General features: G+C 42.4%; 2 protein-coding genes across 3 annotated transcripts in view; both read right to left on the reverse strand.

The window, feature by feature from the left end:
- The window catches only part of LOC111870120 (ceramide kinase), a 58,460-nt gene extending 40,333 nt beyond the window's left edge, over positions 1–18,127 (reverse strand). The window contains exons 1-2 of one of the 2 annotated variants that reach the window (XM_023862186.2): positions 17,816–18,127; positions 1,804–2,085 (exon numbers count right to left, since the gene is read on the reverse strand). In XM_023862186.2, coding sequence (XP_023717954.1) covers positions 1,804–2,085; positions 17,816–17,945 — 412 coding nt within the window. In that variant the 5' untranslated portion in view covers positions 17,946–18,127. The remainder of the gene's footprint in view (positions 1–1,803; positions 2,086–17,815) is intronic. The other variant, XM_023862270.2, reaches the window with a different exon arrangement.
- On the reverse strand, positions 14,642–16,628 carry LOC111870232 (serine/threonine-protein phosphatase 2A 56 kDa regulatory subunit epsilon isoform-like). Its single transcript, XM_033754158.1, has one exon. The coding sequence runs from the start codon at positions 16,555–16,557 to the stop codon at positions 15,382–15,384; it is 1,176 nt and encodes a 391-aa protein (XP_033610049.1). The 5' UTR covers positions 16,558–16,628; the 3' UTR covers positions 14,642–15,381.
- Positions 18,128–18,945: the final 818 nt, after the last annotated feature.

The following is an 18,945-nucleotide window of genomic DNA, read 5'->3' on the forward strand; positions in this document are numbered from 1 at the left end:
AATGTAAATTTTATAGGTAATTTTTTGTCATTTTTTGACATTTTTAGGTTTAAGGTCATTTTTTCATTTGGGGGGTAATTTTTTGGTAAATTTTTGGACTTTTAAGGGTATTTCTTGTCATTTTTTGCCATTTTAGGGAATTTTTCTCCATACGTTTTCTGAAATGCGAATAACATGGAAGCGAAGTGTTCTTTCTTTTCTCCTTTAGGTCATTTTTCTGGATTTTTTCGGTCATTTTATATGTCATTTTTTAAATATTTTCAGGTCATCAGAATCCGGACCCTGATCATTACTATTACTACTAATGCTGCTGTTGCTACTGCTACTATTACTACTACTACAAGGTGACAAGTATTTTACTGCGTCTATAGTCTCGAACAAGGTACTGTTCACATACGATCTCGATAAGATAAGCGTTACCACGGCAACATATATCAGTACCGTGTAAATATCAGGTGAACGGCGAACTTGTCCGCCAATACGTACACACTATCCTCCCATGTTTTCCGGTGTGAGAACACCGCGACTGCTCAATGATTTAGCCACAAAGAGTGGTCGTCCATGACAGATCCCAGCGGTTCTGGACCTCGGATAGTAGCATATGCCATGCTTCTTTATTTCACAGATATTCTATGCTACCTCACGTTCTTCTGGGTGTCACACGTTCGCTCCGGAACTTTTAGTTGGAATCTTCGTCACCAGCAACAGCGCCATTCCCCGAATCGGTTGAGTAATTCCTTTTTTCACTCCCTCATTCATGGAGCTGAAGCCTTCTTGAGAAGCTGCCAATTGCGCAGCTACTCAAGAACTTCCCAGCATTTTATGGAACCCGAAGGTTCATTGCCGTGTTTACAAGAGCCCTCTAGTGGTCCCTATCCTAAGCCAGATCAATCCCATCCTATCTCTCTGTGATCCATTTTAATATTGTCCATCCACCTCCGACTTGGTCTTCCCAATGGTCTCCTTCCTTCCGGTTCCTCCAACAATATCCTATATGCATTTCACCTTGTCCCAATTCGTGCTACATGCCCTGCCCACCTTATCCTCCTTGACGTGATCATTCTAATTATACTTGGAGAAGCGTACAAGTTCCTTTTCTGTATTTTTTAAATGACGCCCTTTTAGAGCAACCGGATACACACTGGCCTAAATAGTTTAGTGTGGTGATCAATAATCCCGATGCTGACTTTAATTCTGGTAATTATTATCAGAAAGAGTGCATAAAGTGCTAGTGTTAGTGCAGCATTCGGTGATTATCCGTAGGATGAGTGATTGAGGAGCCATATTGGGAAGCAGCTGCCTATTGACGGTGCTGGGAAAACAACAAAACAAACAAAATCCGTGGCCTGTAGTCCGCAAGCGAACTATACCGACCGAGCGACCGCCGCTTGTCGGTGAAGTGAGTGCCAACTTTTGCGGATTGCGAGTGTCACGTGGTAAGCGCAACGGATCTCCACGCCCGTTATTCTCGGTTTTCTAGACCGGAGCCGCCATTTCCTTGAAATATCTCCTTAATTATCCTCACGAGGCTGAGTGGACCCCGTTCCAGACCCACTACTTCTCAGAAAAACTGGTAGCGTCGTGAATTGAACCCGGGACCTCTAGATCTGTAGCCAGGAACTCTAACCACTAGACCACAGAGACGGATGGGCTTTAGATACCAAACATATCTCCTGAACAGACGCACGGGTTGAGCTTCCTTGCCCAGCTGTAGTATGGTTTCTGTGTAATTACAAACTTGTACCGCCCTTACATAATGCCATGCTGCTGCAACACCAGAACAATGCTGATGACGTAACTTACCGCTGAGGCAATTACGAATCGTCTTCACCCACGAAGCGACTTGCCGAGGGTCAGTGTGATTCATGGTCACTGTCTCATGCTTCCATTTGTTCTTGGCTGATCTGGCTGCGTAATGGAGGGTGAAACCAGTGTGTCTCGGTGGGGCCGCAGCCGTCAATTCGCTGACGGGTTTATCGTCAACATTGTTTCCATCTTGGTCTGCTGCGGGACAACAGTGCGTCTGGTCCGGAGAGTGAACGTAGTGGACTGCCATTACATCAGACAGTGGTAGTCTGTGGCGGGCTGCAATGAGAAATATCATGCTTGGTTTATATTGTGGCCCTGTAACACGGCACATATATCTCACCCGCCTCTGTGGTCTAGTGGTCAGAGGTCCGGGTTCGACTCCCTTCGCTACCAGATTTTCTAAGAAGTAGTGGGTCTGGAACGGGATCCACTGAGCCTCTTGAGGATAATTAAGGGGTCTATTTCAAGGAAATAGCGGCTTCGGTCTAGAGAACCGAAATTAACGACCGTGTGGATCCGTTGCGCTTACCACGTAACACCCTCTATCCGCAAAATTTGACACTAACTTCGCCGACAAGCAGAGGTCGCTCGGTCGGTATAGTTCTCTTGCGGACTACAGGCCACGGAGTTTTACGAGTAACAGAACTGTATATAAGTTCTCACTGAAGAAACATTGTGAAAAGAAGCCAAGACATGAACGGGAGATAATGCTAAAATGAACGCTAAGAAATTCAGCTCTAGGGTCTAATTATATGAACTGAAATGAGATCGATAAAAACGAGGTTCGTTGGCGAACTTCAGCTAACGCGGTGTTTTTTGTTTTTGTTTTTTTGTCTGCTATACGCCGACGCTGTTGTGTCCACGACAGGGTGATTAATGAATGTGCTATTACTTATTTTATTTCAGTTTTAATTAGTGCCTCGCTCAACAAGAGAACAATAAACAGTGCATCAATTTACAAAAATCGATATACCTGAAGACAGCCCTGCGTAGCCGAAGGGGGTAAACACGTAATGTGACAGTGTGGGAGGAAGGGACCATACAGCCACTGAGCATTCTGTGTATTTTATGAAGATAGATTCACTTCGCCGGCATCCAAGTTGGGTGACATAAATTTCCTATCTCTTCTCACAGTCCAAGTAGGAGTTTACTCTTCAGCGCTATCGATGTGTACTTACTGGGTTATGCCATTTTGATAAAGAAAAACCGCTCTGTAGCATCACAACAGAATACAGTCGCAACTTGCACTAAACAGTCCCTTCCACACCGTTAATACAACTTCCTTCGGCTACGCAGGGCTATCTTCAAGTATATCGTTTTCTGTAAATTGATGCACTGTTTATTGTTTTCTTCTTGAGCGACTCATTAATTAAAACTGAAATAAAATAAATAATAGCACATTCATTAATATATATTTACATGAAACGACGCTATAAAGTGACGAGTTTACTGTGATTTCCAATAACCATGTATCACGTACAATTTCCAGGTAAAAAGGTAAAGGTACAGTTGTCCCTGTGCCTAACTAATTAAGCACTATGCCATGAAGGCGTATGGGGGAGTGGATGTATAGATCCACATTTTCTTGTCATCGGCACTAGTTGGAGGCGAGTGGTCACCTTCACGCTTTACCCCCGGGAAAGAACCCCCCTACCCATTGTATAGGAGGTTGAATGGACCCCAGAGTCGGTCTGGACGACTGAAGTGAAAATTCTTGACCCTATCGGGACTCGAACTCCAACCCCTCGGTCATCCACCCCGTTGCCAGTCGCTATACTGACTACACTATCCCTGAGTTATATTTAAAGGACTCTTTGTCACATTATGCATAATTACGAACACGACCATCTCATGGTGTGTGGCATGTAAGATACACTCAACAGTACACCTACACAATTCAGTCAGTCAGTCTGATCTTGGCTAAATTTTATATTAGTACCTATTAATTGAATGGGGGCACGCGGTAGCATAGTTGGTTGAGGGGCTATGCTACAAGCCGGAAGGTCGCGGGTTCAAGTCCTGATGAGGTCATTGAATTTTTTACAATTGACCTAATCCTTCCAGTCGCACTATAGCCCTGGGGTTCACTCAGCCTCTAACAGAAATGAGTACCAGGAATTAATTAAATAAATTTCCTGCTGGGTAAAGGGCGGCCGGCGCGTAGGGCTGACAACCTTACCGCCATCTTTGAGCCGATTGTCTAGATAATGTGGGACCCTCAACGTCTCACAACCCTATGGGCCTTCACGGCCTGGAAGAGGATAGGTTTATTTTTTACTTTTTTACTTTTTTTTACTTTTACCTATTAATTGAATAGAAAGTTTTGTGTTATTTTCTTATTATTTGTTCATCCGGAGCATCTGTCATGCAAAGTGATAATTTAGGAGCTATTTCAAGGAAATAGCGGCTCCGGTCTAGAAAACCGAAATTAACGGCCGTGGGGATTCGTTGCACTGACCATGCGACACCCTCTATCCGCTAAAGTTGGTACTAACTTCGCCAACACGCGGCGGTCGCTCGGTCGGTATAATTCGCTTGCGGACTCAAGCCATGGAGTTTAGTTATTTAGTCATGCAAAGTTCTAAATAACTAAATACAAGGTCTTTCTTGAAAATTACTAATTGTTCAGCTAATCAGTGAAATTCCCAGAGTTTGTTACCACATTCACCAACAGTTTCTACTGGACCCTACCTTGGGTTATTCCAATCCCCACTCCCAAATCCGCCATCTTTCCATTCATTTAAATATGTATATCTCATCTATGCTTAGCCCCCAAATAAGTGCATGTTCCCTTCAGGTTTTCTGACTTGATATCTTATAAACATTTCTCATTTGCTGCATGTACCACCCATATGAATCTCATACATTTCGTAATTTTAACAGCACTGAATGAAGCGTACAAATTACTAAGCTTCTCACGGTGTAAGCGTCTCAATTCTCCTATTACTTCATCTTACAAAACAAACTCCGTAGTTTTAGTCCGCAAGCGAACTATACCGACCGAGCGACCGCCGCTTGTCGGCGAAGTTACTGTCAACTTTAACGGATAGAGAGTGACGCATGGTCAGCGCAACGAATCCCCCAAGGCCGTTAATTCCGGTTTTCTAGACCGGAACCGCCATTTCCTTAAAATAGCTCAATTACCCTCACGAGGCTGAGTGGACCCCGTTCCAGACCCACTACTTCTCACAAAATCTAGTAGCGTCGGGAATCGAACCCAGACCTCTGGATCTGTAGTCAGGAACTTTGACCACTAGACCACAGAGGCGGTCATTTCCTCTTACTCTGGATCTAAATGTTTCTAGTAGCATACTCTTCTCAAATACCGCCATCTTTGTTATTCTATAAGCCGCATTTATCTGAAAAAAAAAAACACGGAGTCCATTTCTTTGTACGGTATTCAGTTCATCCTGTGCGTCACGGTTATTCACTATGATGGGATGTTAACCGTGACGCACAGGATGGAGGACAAAAGATGCGAACAATATGGAATTCATATTCCACGTTGCTATTCAAAGCACACAATATAGGGACTGCATAATGTGTCAAAGTAATTTGTCACAATCTTTATGCCTATTATTATAACAACGGACAACACCTAAACAACGACAGAAATTAATTTTCCACTATTTACAAATCTGAAATGTTTTGCAATATGAATACCCCTGAAAACAAAAGCCTGGCGTTATGAATGACCAGTGAGCAAAACGACAGCATTTCTAGTTAGAAACCAAAACTGGTATATCGTATAAAGCACGTCACGTGGTAAAATTAAACATAAATTATGTTATGAAGTGTATGGCGAATGATAGTTTACAAACCGGAAAAGTTACACCATATAATACTCTTAAACATTAAATACTTCATATAATCGCTTAAAAAAATCTATCCAGTTGTCACAGATGACGATGAAACCTACATAAAAATAAAATAACTTTTTTGTTTACTTAACTGAGCTCTTTCAATTGTTTATGTTATGCAGTATCGATTTGAAGGATCCGAATAATTAAATTATTTAACTATTTGTTCCGTAAAATAACTCCATTACAGAGAAATTAAAAGCACAAACATGTATCGCTTTATTCTAAATTAAAAATGTATTAATGTACATGACAGATTACTGTTCGACCTACAAACATTACATCAGCGTCAACGAAATTCCTCCATCTCTTGGAACTCAACTTTTTTCATTCGTCGGATGCGTTCTTTCCTTTGTAAATTGCACAATTACACTGCAATGTAACATCAAGTAGGGCAAGAGTATAACTACACGTGGCAAGCTGGAAAGACACTGAAAACTGTGTTCATAGTGTACCCCCAGGCTTCTATTAAATGTTAGAAATTTGCCTGAAACATTTCTCAAACATTTTAAAAAACCTCCGTGGCCTGTAGTCCGCAAGCGAACTATAACGACCGAGCGACCGCCGCTTGTCGGCGAAGTTAGTGTCAATTTTGCGGATAGAGGGTGTCACGTGGTCAGCGGAACGAATCCCCACTGCCGTTAATTTCGGTTATCTAGACCGGAGCCGCTATTTCCTTGAAATATCTCCTCAATTATCCTAATGAGGTTGAGTGGAACCCGTTCCAGACCCACTACTTCTCAGAAAATCTGGTAGCACCAGAAATCGAACCCGGGAATTCAGGATCTGTAGCCAGGAACTCTGACCACTAGGCCACAGAGAGGGTCCTGAAACACCTCTCGACATACTTAAATACTGCATAACCGCCTGGGCTTCCACAGGACATTATTAAAATAATCTATAAAAAATGATTAGGCTGCCTTTTTACCATGATAATTTATCAATACATATTGGTGTTAACAAAAAATACTCAAATTACATCACGCAACTATCGACCAGTTATCACCATGAATCCACTGTAATTGCTTTATTCATTAAACGGTACCAATGCAACAGCGGCATGGCTCTACACACAACAGAAGCCCCGTCGTTGTCGCCAGACAAGAAACGGTGGATGTAAAAAAGGATGAATGAAAGAATTGTATGTAGGCCCAAAGGTACAGCGCAGTGTGTAACCTGGCAGTCATGTTGGGTAAGCTGAACCAAAATTACATTTTATTTATGGGTAAATATTCTAAATAACAGATGTAACTGAAACATGTTCGACTGAAATGGCATTACTGCATTCGGGTGTACGGCCAGGCGGACACAACGAAGTTATGGACCCCTAAAGTTATTTCGAAATATCAATCGGATTTCTGGAAACGAATCCATAGCGACCTGACAGCAACCTTTAAATCAAGGCACAAAGATTCAAGAGAAAAATCCCATGTTTATATTGTAACGTGGATACCCATTGCTAGGCAACAGCTTGGTAAACGCCTACCTGCTTAAGCACGTGACATCAATAACAGACATCAGTTTCTAGGCAACGGCTAGGTAAACACTGTCTAAGAAGCCGGAATAGAAACATACAAGCGGAAGTCCATTGCTAAACAACGGGTGTGAAAACACATCCCCGCAACACACTAGCACTTAACAACAGGATGTCTATTGCTAGGCAACCGAGCAGTAAACAAACTTCATCAACAAAGGAGGCCGTGTTTTCTGTGTGGTCCGTGCTGAGTCCATGTAACGACAGCATGTAGCTGTGTGGAGGCCGGGTAGAATACCTCCACCGTGACCCTGGGAGCCGTAACGAAAAGGGAAGTCTCAAATCTGAGACAGTAAAGTATGGTCGTGAGTACCAAGGGACTCGGACCCAAGAAAGACTGCGCTGGCAAGAGCCAGCAGCATATACAAAAGACAGACCCGTCCTCTCCTCAGAGAGGGCGCCCCACAAAAACAAGACCGTAACTGTCAAACACTAATGAATATCTGGTCATAAGCCCCAGAAGGGGCTCGACACCAAGACTTACTGACTGACCATCAGCCGCAGTGTGACTTTGACTTTGATTAGATCAGATAATCAAGTCAGAGAGTCAGTGACTAGACTGCCGCTGTAGCAGGAGCTACTAAGGATAGGGCACAGTCTGCTGTACTGAACCTGGACTGACAGAGGCCTTGTAAATACTACTGTATATACATTTAATAACATGTAAAATGTAAATTGTATATACTGACAACAGACTTATTGCTGCTGACTTGTGACTAGCAAACGACAGACCCGTCCTCTCGTCAGAGAGAACGCCCCATATTAACAAGCCTACAACTATCATACAGTAATAAAGACCTGGTCTTAAGCCCCAGATGGGTGCTTTATTCCAGGAGAGATTGTCCAGCTGACCGTCGGTCGTAACATAACTTTGACTTTGACTTGGATTAGATCAGAGTTGAGGGTTGACAGTTGAGAGTACAAGGACAAAAATGGAGCATGTCCTAGTGAATTGTGAATATTGGCGATAGCGCTATAGTTGATTGTAATTGTGAAAAAGTGTTCAATAAACACAATCATCAAATCTCGAACCCAGTTATTTTTGTCACGCTTACCCCTCCTACAAGTGACAATGTGTATTCACTACGTAGTCATCAGTGAATGGGGAAATCAACTAGGTTCATCCGAACTCAACACAAAAGGCGGTTCAAACTTTAATCATTATCATTATGATTATCGTAACGTTTATCTTTGTTCGGAACAATCAGTATCTGAATGCCACTTATCCAATGCTTTTCTCCTTATCATGTCGTTGCAAGCACCGCTTCTAAGCTCACAATCAGACTGAACCGAATTTCACAGATGTACTCAAATCTCCGCTTTCCTCAGGCTGCTCCACTGAACTTCACAAGAGTTTCATGCCTATTAGGACTTCGGGAACGCTCGTGTTACAACGCGAACGGGCGAAGGAACGGCAACAATTATAAATAATGATATAGAAAAGTTGCAGATAGATCTGAACATGCTGGGGAAATGGGCGGCTGAAAATTCGATGGTAATTAATCCAGCTAAATGCAAGGCGGCCGGGCACGGTAGCCGAGCGGTCTAAGGCGTGCACTGTCTTTGCTCGCTCGGAAGCCGGGATCGTGGGTTCGGATCTGTTTCCTGTAAGGTACGAACTGAATTCTTATATATTATTCTTATACACTGCCGGTCACGGTAGCCGAGCGGTCTAAGGAATGTACTGTCTTTGCTCGCTCGGAAGCCGGGATCGTGGGTTCTAATCCCACTCAGGGCATGGATGTTTAGTTTGTGTGTGTGTGTGTGTGTGTGTGTGTGCGTTTTTCTGTGTTTGTATACAGGTAGAGGCCTTGCGACGAGCTGATCACCCGCCCAAGGAGTCCTACCGAATGTGTTAGATCTAGAAAAACCGAAGTGAACGGAGAAGTTCATGGAGGTAGGCCTAGGCCCACTGGGGCTGTAGTACCAAGGGGAAAAAAGCAAGGCTGTTTGTTTCACGAGATCCCGAGTGACGGAACCACTAAATTATTCGTTACGGGACATAGTAATTCCGGAAGCGAGCAGTTGTAAATACTTGGGAATAATTTTACGCATCGATTTAAGTTGGGCTGATAAAGTTAATTACACGGCGAAAGAAGCTTGGAGGGCACTTCATTTTACAATGCGAATTCTTAAGAAAGGAAAGTGTAACACTAGAAGCTTGGCCTACACATCGCTAGTGCGTCCGATTCTTGAATATGGGGCGGCGTGCCGGGATCCTTCCAGGAAGGGACAGATAAATGCTCTTGACCGGGTCCAAAACATGACGGCAAAATTTGCACACCATAAAAATGATCCAAATAGGGAAACCTTGACAGATCGCAGAAAGATAGCTTGTATATGTGCTCTCTTCAAAGCGTACACGAGAGAACGGGCTTGGTAGGCTATAGGAGATAGATTACAAAGCCCATGCTATTTGAGTAGGGTCGATCATAATAGGAAAATTAGGAGCAGAAAGCAAAAGACAGGTATCGGAAAATATTCCTTTGTAAATAGGACCATCCATCTCTGGAACCAACTACCTGCAGATGCTTTAGGGACTCTCTCCTGTAAATCAAGTAATTTTAGGGAAAGGGTTAGGAAAGAAATAAATAAGGCGAAGTGAAGGTATAGGAGAAATCATCCCAAAAGGCAGTGAAGTGAAGTGAAGTGAAGTGAAGCGTAGTGAAGTGTAGTGTAGTGAAGTGAAGTGAAGTGGGATAAAGGTGAAATCTGGGAGCATCAGATCATGACAATACACACTGTAGTACTATTACTGTTTAGTGTATAGCATATTTATTCTTTTATTAATATTAATTTATTTAACTGTAGTTATAAGTGAATTTTCATTGTATTTACTATGTGCTAGTGTGTCCTTTGTTGTTTTTATAGTTTGAGTGAGGTGTGTTATTTTGTGTTTTGTGTCTTATTGTAGTACCCCTGTCACCGGGCAAAAACCGATTTGCAGTTTAAATAAATAATAATAATCAAGGGGGATGGGTTTGTTGAAGCTTCGAGAGGTAGGAGTGCGCAGTTTCGCATGTGACCTGCTTCTTTCCTGCAGCCAGTCCTCGTCGCAATATGTTCACACCCGAACATACAACAGTATCTGTCACGACTGAAATGCAGATAACTGTCACGCTGCACATCATTTGCGAGTTGGGCCACGCCTCTTGTGGAATGCACAAGGTACATTTATTTTGCCATTTCCTGCATAAAGAACCAAATCGACATTAATGTCTGTTACCTTAATTCCACAGGCCCTGTATCGAGCAAACAATTCCAATGGAGGTTTAAGTCAGTTTCATTCTGCAAGCAAATCGCCAAGATAACATACAAAGTAAAGAGAAAGGTTAAAATAACGCTGAAGATTAACTTTCTTAACAAGTTCTCATACGACAGCCTCTGTGGTCTATTGGTAAAAGTTCCTGGCTACAGATCCAAAGGTCCGGGTTCGATTCCCGGCGCTGCCGGATTTTCTGAGAAGTAGTGGGTCTGGAACGGGGTCCACTCAGCCTCGTGAGGATAACTGAAGAGCTACTTGAATGGAAAAGTAGCGGCTCCGGTCTAGAAAACAGAGATTAACGGCCATGGAGATTCCTTGCGCTGACCACGTGACACCATCTATCCTCTAAAGGTGGCACTAACTTTGCAGAGAAGCGGTGGTCGCTCTGTCGGTATAGTTCGCCTGCGGACTAAAGCCATGTTGTTTGTTTCTGTTTTGTGGTTTCTACAGTCCCTTTCGGAAATAAGGAGGCATAAGCCTAATACATGTATCAATGAGCGACTCCTCACCCATCCACTGCAACTCAATTAACAATTACGCTATTCAATTTCAACGTCCTATTAAAAAAAAAAAGGTATAGCTATCCCTGTAACAGACCGTGAAGGCCCATAGGGTTCTGAGACGTGGAGGGTCCCACATTATCTGGACAATCGGCTCAAAGATGGCGGTAAAGTTGTCATCCAGGAAAAGTATTTAATTAATTCCTGGTACTCAATTATGTTAGAGGCTGAGTCGACCCCAGGGCCATAGTGCGGCTGGAAGGATTAGGTGAACTGAAAAAAATCCAGGAACCACATCGGGACTTGAAATCGTGACCTTCCGGCTTGTAGCACAGCACCTCAACCAACTACGCTACCGCGTGCCCTGTAACTTCTAGTAATCAAACGACATAATTAAACAGACAGAAAGACGAACACTAGTTCTCATACCGACTTTGTTTATTAAATAACTGAATATGATGTTTTCGTATTGGTTAATAAAAACATCGTTCATTTCATGTTTCAACTTTTTAAGGATATTCTCCAAAATATTTCCATTGTTTCTTCGTATCAGCCAGTGCGTGCGCCATAAATGTACGGTACATGCGTGCATGTGATAAGATAAAACTAAAGGTTCAACTAAGCCTTTACATTTAGTTGTTGCAAGAATTGTCTGATTTAGAACAATTTCTTCTTCTGTTCTTATTAAATTCCGCCACAACTGATTCAGGACGGAGGTGAAATATACGTCCTGAGATCCATAACCTCATTATTCCTACTTGGAGCAAGGAAGAAATCCGTGATCAGACGAAGGAGTCTATTATTGTACCAAGTTATAAGAGACTCCGCGCCATAGCTCAAGTGGTTAGTCGCTGGCTTCCCACCGCGGCGGCCCCAGTTAGATCCCGGGTCCGGTCAAGTGGGATTTGTGGTGGACAAAGTGGAGCTCGGGCGAGTTTTCTTCGAGTATTTCGGTTTCTCTTGCCAATCTTCATTCCACCAAATTCTCCATCATCATAATCACCCGGGGCAAGCTACAATAGGCCAATCAGTGGCCGCCGTGCCGAGTGGACCCAGTTGGATTCTACCCGCCACTAAGCGAATTAAAAAAAAAGTTATGAGAAGGGCGATAAAACTGACTGCAGTAATTATCGAAGAATATCACTGTTATCAACTTCATACACCATGTTATCCAATCTCCTTCTATAGAGGTTAAGTTCATACGTAGACGCAATTATTTGGGATCATCAGTGACTTTTCCACATGACAGATGGACTACTGATTAGATCTCATCCATTCATCAGATNATATTGGAGAAAAAATGTGAGTACGATGAGACAGCATATCAGCTATTCACAGACTTCAAGAAAGCCTATGGTTGTACAATATTCTCACAGAATTTGGGGTTCCACGAAACTAGTTACACTGATTAAAACTGTGTTTAACTGAAACCTATAGTAAAGTCCGTATAGGCAAATATTTGCCTGATACATTTCCTAGTCGAAATGGTCTAAAACACTGATATGCTTTAACGCTATTGTTTTTCAACTTTGCTCTAGAATACATCAGGAAAATCAAAGAAAACTAGGTGGGACTGAAATTAAATGGGACACATCAGCTGCTGGTCTATGTAAATGATGTAAATATTTTGGGATGCAACATATATATACTAAAGAGAAAAACAAAGAAGCTATAATTGACGCTAATATGAAGGCTGGAATAGAAGTAATTCATTCATTCATCAGTAATCTGTCAGACGACAGGTCCACAGTCTCTTCCAAAACAGTTCCTCCACTTAATGCGATTTTCTGTTTTTGGAAAGAGACTATCCAGGAAAAGTGATAATGTGGTAGTTTTTCCATTTGCTTTCCACATCGCAGTACAGCAGCCGTTCAAACCACTGGTCACGCCTGTTGCTATACGAACTTGAACCGTCTCGAGCATCATTTGCTCTGTGCTTCAAGTCTCTGCTGATGACGCTGCTTCCGACATCAGTTGATGTCTCGTCACCAGAGTGCAGGCTGGATAACACTGCACACTGGGAAGCTTCATAACTTTTACTCTTCGCCAAATATAATTATAATCATCAAATCAATAATAATGAAATGGACATAGCACGTAGCACGTATGAGAAGAGGAATGCGTACAAGGTTTTGATGGGTAAGGCAGAAGGAAGGAGACCAACAGGAAGAGATGGATGTAGATGGAAGGATAATATTAAAATGGATCTTATACAAATCGAATGGGATATTATGGACTAGACTGTTCTGGCTGAGGATAGGAATAGATGGCGGGCTTTTGTGAATACGGTAACGAACCTTCCGGTTCCATAAAATGTTGGGAAATGTTGACTACCTTGGCAACTAGTGGTGTCTCAAGATGGACTCAACTCCGCGGTGGTAGTTACACAGTCACTTAACTAGTTTACTACACATATTACAAGAGATGGCCGGATACGTGTACTCCTAAAGCGTCCACATTGGCAAATAGTCCTTTTTATTGCTAGTGGGGTGGGACTAAGTCCCTTGTACTGCGGCCACTTCTGGCCTATTGTACCAGCCCCAGATGATAGGTGAGGGTGATTGTGGAGCAATGGGTGGAATGAAGATTGGCAGGGGAAACCGAAGTACTCGGAGAAAACCTGCCCCAGCGCCACTTTGTCCACCACAAATCCCACTTGACCAGACCCGGGACTGAATCCGGGCCGCCTCGGTGGGAAGCCAGCGACTAAACAAAATACAGTATAATAACGCTTTAAAAGAGGCCGCTTCTAGACACCATACCAATTCTTAATGCTTCCCTCCGTTCTCAGGGGCTGTAAACGTGAGTAGGTGGCTAACCTTACATGCATACTGTGTAAACAAAAACACTTACATTATGATCGTCTGGGATATAACAGCAATATCTCAGAGAAACCTGATTCTTCCATTTTCGTAACCCCAAAAATACATCTTCACCGAAATGAACATCTCAAATCTCATAAACAATATTTCTTTTGGCGAAGAATATACTCGTAATCCGGAAGCGAAGAGCTGTGAAACTGGTCAACAAAGTAAGAATCCTCCCTGTACATACCAAGTTTCATAAATATTCGTTCCAGCATTCTAAAGTTAATGGGGGGGGGGATTCACAGACACAGCATAGAGATCGCATAAACCTGTTTTAGAAAAGTGGGCTAAAAATACTTTTGGTGGGTAGTTACAACATACGCCTTTTTTTTTCGTGTACAAGCAGGGCTTGAGGTGGGGCGGGATGCGGCGGGATGGTATCCCGGTTCTTTTCTAAATGGCTTAAAAGTATCCCGTTACTTCTTTGGCAGTAAATGCCTATGAATTAAAAGGGGAAAACCATCCCGGTTCTATTTTCATTCCACCTCAAGCACTGACTATAAATATAGAATATGCTACAGCATCCAGTGCTCACCATTATCATCATCTGGAAAGCAGTGCGTGTTGACAGGCATGCCTGCATTATGACACTGCAACAAACTGGTTAAAATAATTTTGTCACCAGGGTCAGGGAGAGCCACAGTACAGTGAAGACTCTGAGCAGACTTAGCTGTCTACCATGATTATGCTGCTAGATTAACTGTTAGATTAGTATCCAGACTACAGAAACGGTACAGTATCTGCATACAGTTATTAAGATTAAGCATCCAAGGAAACAAGTTATAAATAAACGGTCTGAACACAAATTCGTAATTACAAAGAGAACATTTAATTATTTCTTATTCACTACATGTTTCAACCATCTCGTGGTCATCATGTGAAAGGCATACATTAATGCAAGCAAAAATGGTCTGTAGTGGAAACATAAATAGCATAGAATGCTAAGTGAAAAACCGCTATGTAAAATATGATAAAAGCTGGGGAATTGTAAATACAACAGAATGATCAAAGTTAGGCTTCTCTCCTGTGGAGACGAGTCGGTTCTCTACCTCCCGCTTGGCCTTCAGCAGTGCTCACTTGGCTAAGTCGATGTACTCTTCAGCCACCTCCACATCAGTTGTGTACTCCTTGTCCTCTAGAAGATCCCGGATATCACTGTCCAATGAAAGTAGTTGATCCAGGGTCTCCTGTAAACGGTCTCGGTAGTACTCATAATCCTCAAGTGGGGTGCTGGCAGTGGATTTTCTTATAGAGGTACTGAACCTTGTCACTTTTGCCCTTACTGTGGGGCGCTTCTTCGTTAGTCTTCCGAGTTCGGCGTCCGCCATGTCGAGTTGTATCATATGCATCCCACTTCCTGGGTTTCGGCACCAAAAATGTCATGAATAAGACCTCGAGGGGATGTCCGTCCGACGTCACCTTATCACTATCTGAATGTAGAAGTGTCCGTCTCTCTGTCCAGTTCAACCACTGTCTTCTGTCGGCGCACACTGCCCACTCTGCACACAAGAACTTTCTTCTCTCTGGCCTCACAGTACACTGCTAGTCACACATTTTGTCTCTCAGCCTTAGCTGTGAGCTCATCAAAAAGCTTACCGTTCATCTCCATGAAGGTTTCGAGCACGTTGTATACAAGAGCCACAATTGTTTGGTTCCAGTGCCCTCTGCTGATGCGGTACAGAGCTGGGAACATTATTGGCATGATCACATGGCTGTTTTCCTCAGTCAGGCTCATTATGTACTCATTACTCCATAAGTACAGTGCACAACAGGCCACCTGAAAGTGAGGACTAGAGACACATCTTGAAATTTGTTTGAACAACGGTTCCTGAATTTTGGCAAACTGTGATGGTTCAATTACATCTAAAAGTTCTCCAATCTCACGAAGGAACATGACCTCTTTCTGACTGCACGTTTTAGGCCAGAACTTGAGTAGCCCTTTAACAACAGTTTCAGTTAGCGTGGCATCCTTTTCAAGGAACTGAAGCACACAGTATGTCAGCTGTGCATGGTACAATGAGAGACATTTAACTTTGTGCAGTGGCAGCAGAACCTTTAGGAGGAATTGCTTGTGTTCTGACTTCAGCGGTAGAGAAAAGCCGCTGATAATGCTTGCTAATATTTCCAGTAACTCTGCAACACCATTAAAATGCTCTGTCTCATATACAAACCTAAGGAAGATGTTATTTATTTGTTTGCGTATGAATGCACGTAGCCCCGGGAATTTTCCATAGATGCGATGCAGAACAGTCTTAAGGAAATGACGCTCCCGAGGGTCTTCACTGTCAAATAAGTCTAATAACTGTAGCACAAATTTTTGGTCTATTACTTGTTTGGCAATGGTGGTCTGAAAGTCGGAGGATTCCAAGAACCGTAGGAAAAACTCATACACTAACTGCAAGTGTGGCCATGACGCTTCTAATGTTGGGTCATCTTCTTCTGGATCAAAATCACTGGGCGGCAAGGTCCGGAACAGATTTGCTGAGATCATTCTGATGATCTCAGGGTAAACAGGCTCAGTAAGTACACCCCGGCCTGCTGTAATGAAGTCCACCAGCTCATTCAGAGTAGCTCGTTTAATTTCCTTTCCCTTCAGGTCAGCCACTGGGTCCATGAAGTCAAATGCCACACAGCACTGTCGCAGTTTGCGAATAAACAGCTGCTCCTGCTCTGAAGATGGGACATCTTCTCCAGAAATTCCGAAAAGCCCGTGGGATGACATTATATGAAGAGGCAACCACTTCTTGAACTGTTCTATAATATTTATTAGAGTTGCACAGTATGCACAGACGAACCAAATGTAACGTGTTGAGTTTCTGACCACTATATCACACACCAACTCGTAACTCTCCGCTGGCTAGATTCCAACTCAACTCGTAGGCTGCTGTCTTTAGAACTGATTTCGTAGGCAGTGTAGGTCTCTTATAAACCCTCAGCCGGACAACGGGAAAACGCCTCGCTTCATTGTTGCCTGGTTGCCTGTTTGGCGATATACTAGCAACGCTGTTGGTAGTTGTTTACGGCTACTTAGCAACTGCGGCGTCCCGTGTTACGTCACCGCTGTTTACTCGCTTTGCTTAGTATATACCACATTTCACAGGAACAATATATATAGGATTTGGGGTTCCAGAGCACTGCTTATGAGAACTTCCACTTTTAAGATTCTAGCTTGGATTACCCTTTGACTGTGAAAGATTGTGTTCTGTTCCTCTGAAATGCTGGTTGACTTTCAAGAGACTACACAGTATTATATCCTATAAGATAGAACCTTCCGGAACAACATACAGTAATACTCGTACATATCTTTGATACTGAAAACTGGCAGAAAATATTCATAGAATGCTGAGAAAAGTTTTGTGTCCAGAAAGACTGTAGTTGGCTGGTTGGGCATTTATGTGAATCTTGACTATAAACAGGGCTTGAGGTGGGGCGGGATGCGGCGGGATGGTATCCCGGTTCTTTTCTAAATGGCTTAAAAGTATCCCGTTACTTCTTTGGCAGTAAATTCCTATGAATTAAAAGGGGAAAACCATCCCGGTTCTACTTTCATTCCACCTCAAGCACTGTGTACAAGCCCAATATCCTAGGTTGCCTCTCGTGCTACGAAAGTGTTTTTTTTTTTAAATTACGTGCCTTTGATTTCGTCATCGGCTGATTGCGATAATTTAAAGAAAAATATACAAATTATTAAACAAATAAACACAACTAAAAATACCTCAGTGAAATAGGGCCCTTGACCACTTGAGTATAAACATTCCGGGACTTTACGAGTTGTCATCAGTCTTCGTGTGAATCTGAATTGGAAACATACATTGCTACATTACGTGATTTATTGTCAAATACTCCGAGACCGGTAATACACTTTGTGAGGGCCCATGACACATTTGCATTCGAATGTACGAGTGGAAAACTAGTATTTGTGTGACAAAATACACACTGTAACAATCATCCATGCTTAGTCAGAAATAACATGTACTTACTATAAGATGCCCCTTCCGACTCCCAAATTAAAGTTCCACGATGGAAATAAACCCTGCATCTCTTCTTCCGAATCAGGAACGTGTTCAAAAGTACAGGATCAAACACTTGTACATCCGACACCGACATCATCACCGCACTTCACGCACATACGCACACATTCACACATCCAACCAAACCACCATGGAACACATGCAATCCTACACCATAACTTGCTGTCAGACCTGCCAAATATTCAGTGATTAGTGTGCTATGCGTTTGTTGCGTCTGCGGCGCTTTGCCAACCACAACCACAATATCGACCTAGAAAAGCACGTAGTTGATCACACTCTCAACAAGCATCTCGGCGGAGACACTATCGAATCGTCGGCAGTTCCGCTCCACGCCAAACTACATGGCAACGCCATCTACCATCAATACTTCCAAACACGTATAATCGACAGTATCCCACCATTATAATGTACAGTACTTGAGAAAGTTAATGAAGATGGAAATTGTGGAACTTTGCAATATTTTCGGTAATTATAAATTAATGTTACCCATACCTGCCAATTATATTTTCTAGCCTTCTATCTATGCTATCAATCAATTTTGAAAATAGTGTGTACATGTGTGTAAATTATGCTTTATAATTTACTTACTTACTTGTGGAGCTGAGCCCTGAAACTGGTGGTTTCATACTGTCAAATCAAAGTTATATTACTTATATTAAAATATTCTGGTATTATAGAATCAGAATTCCAAAACATCGTAGTGACAACTACGAATTGTCGGGTTCAATTTCAATTAAATTAATTCGTGATAAATGTCAAATATATATAACGTTGTGTAAAATATTTAGATACTAAGGAATGCTGAGAAAAAAAAACCCTAATTTTTCTTTAGGTGTGTCCGCATTTCGAATGTCGGTAATATTCATGACAGCTATAGGACTTTTTACTTTTCAGACACCCATTACTTGATATATGAGGTTGACTGTTAACCCGTACAAAAGTTTCACATTCAGCCTATCCTCAGCCATAATTAAAATCAGTTGGAAATCCAGAGTCCAATTATCAGTTCATGTATTTAAACAACTACTTGCTTTACACGTTACTTTGAACATTTGATCGTGTTTCGAGGCAAAATCCAG

This window comes from Cryptotermes secundus, unplaced genomic scaffold, assembly GCF_002891405.2.
Source record: "Cryptotermes secundus unplaced genomic scaffold, Csec_1.0 scaffold112, whole genome shotgun sequence".
NCBI classification, from domain to species: Eukaryota; Metazoa; Arthropoda; class Insecta; order Blattodea; family Kalotermitidae; genus Cryptotermes; species Cryptotermes secundus.

Coding starts and splice junctions, on each gene's coding strand:
- LOC111870232 (XM_033754158.1), bottom strand. CDS start 16,557: ATGTCATCCCACGGGCTTTTCGGAATTTCTGGAGAAGATGTCCCATCT.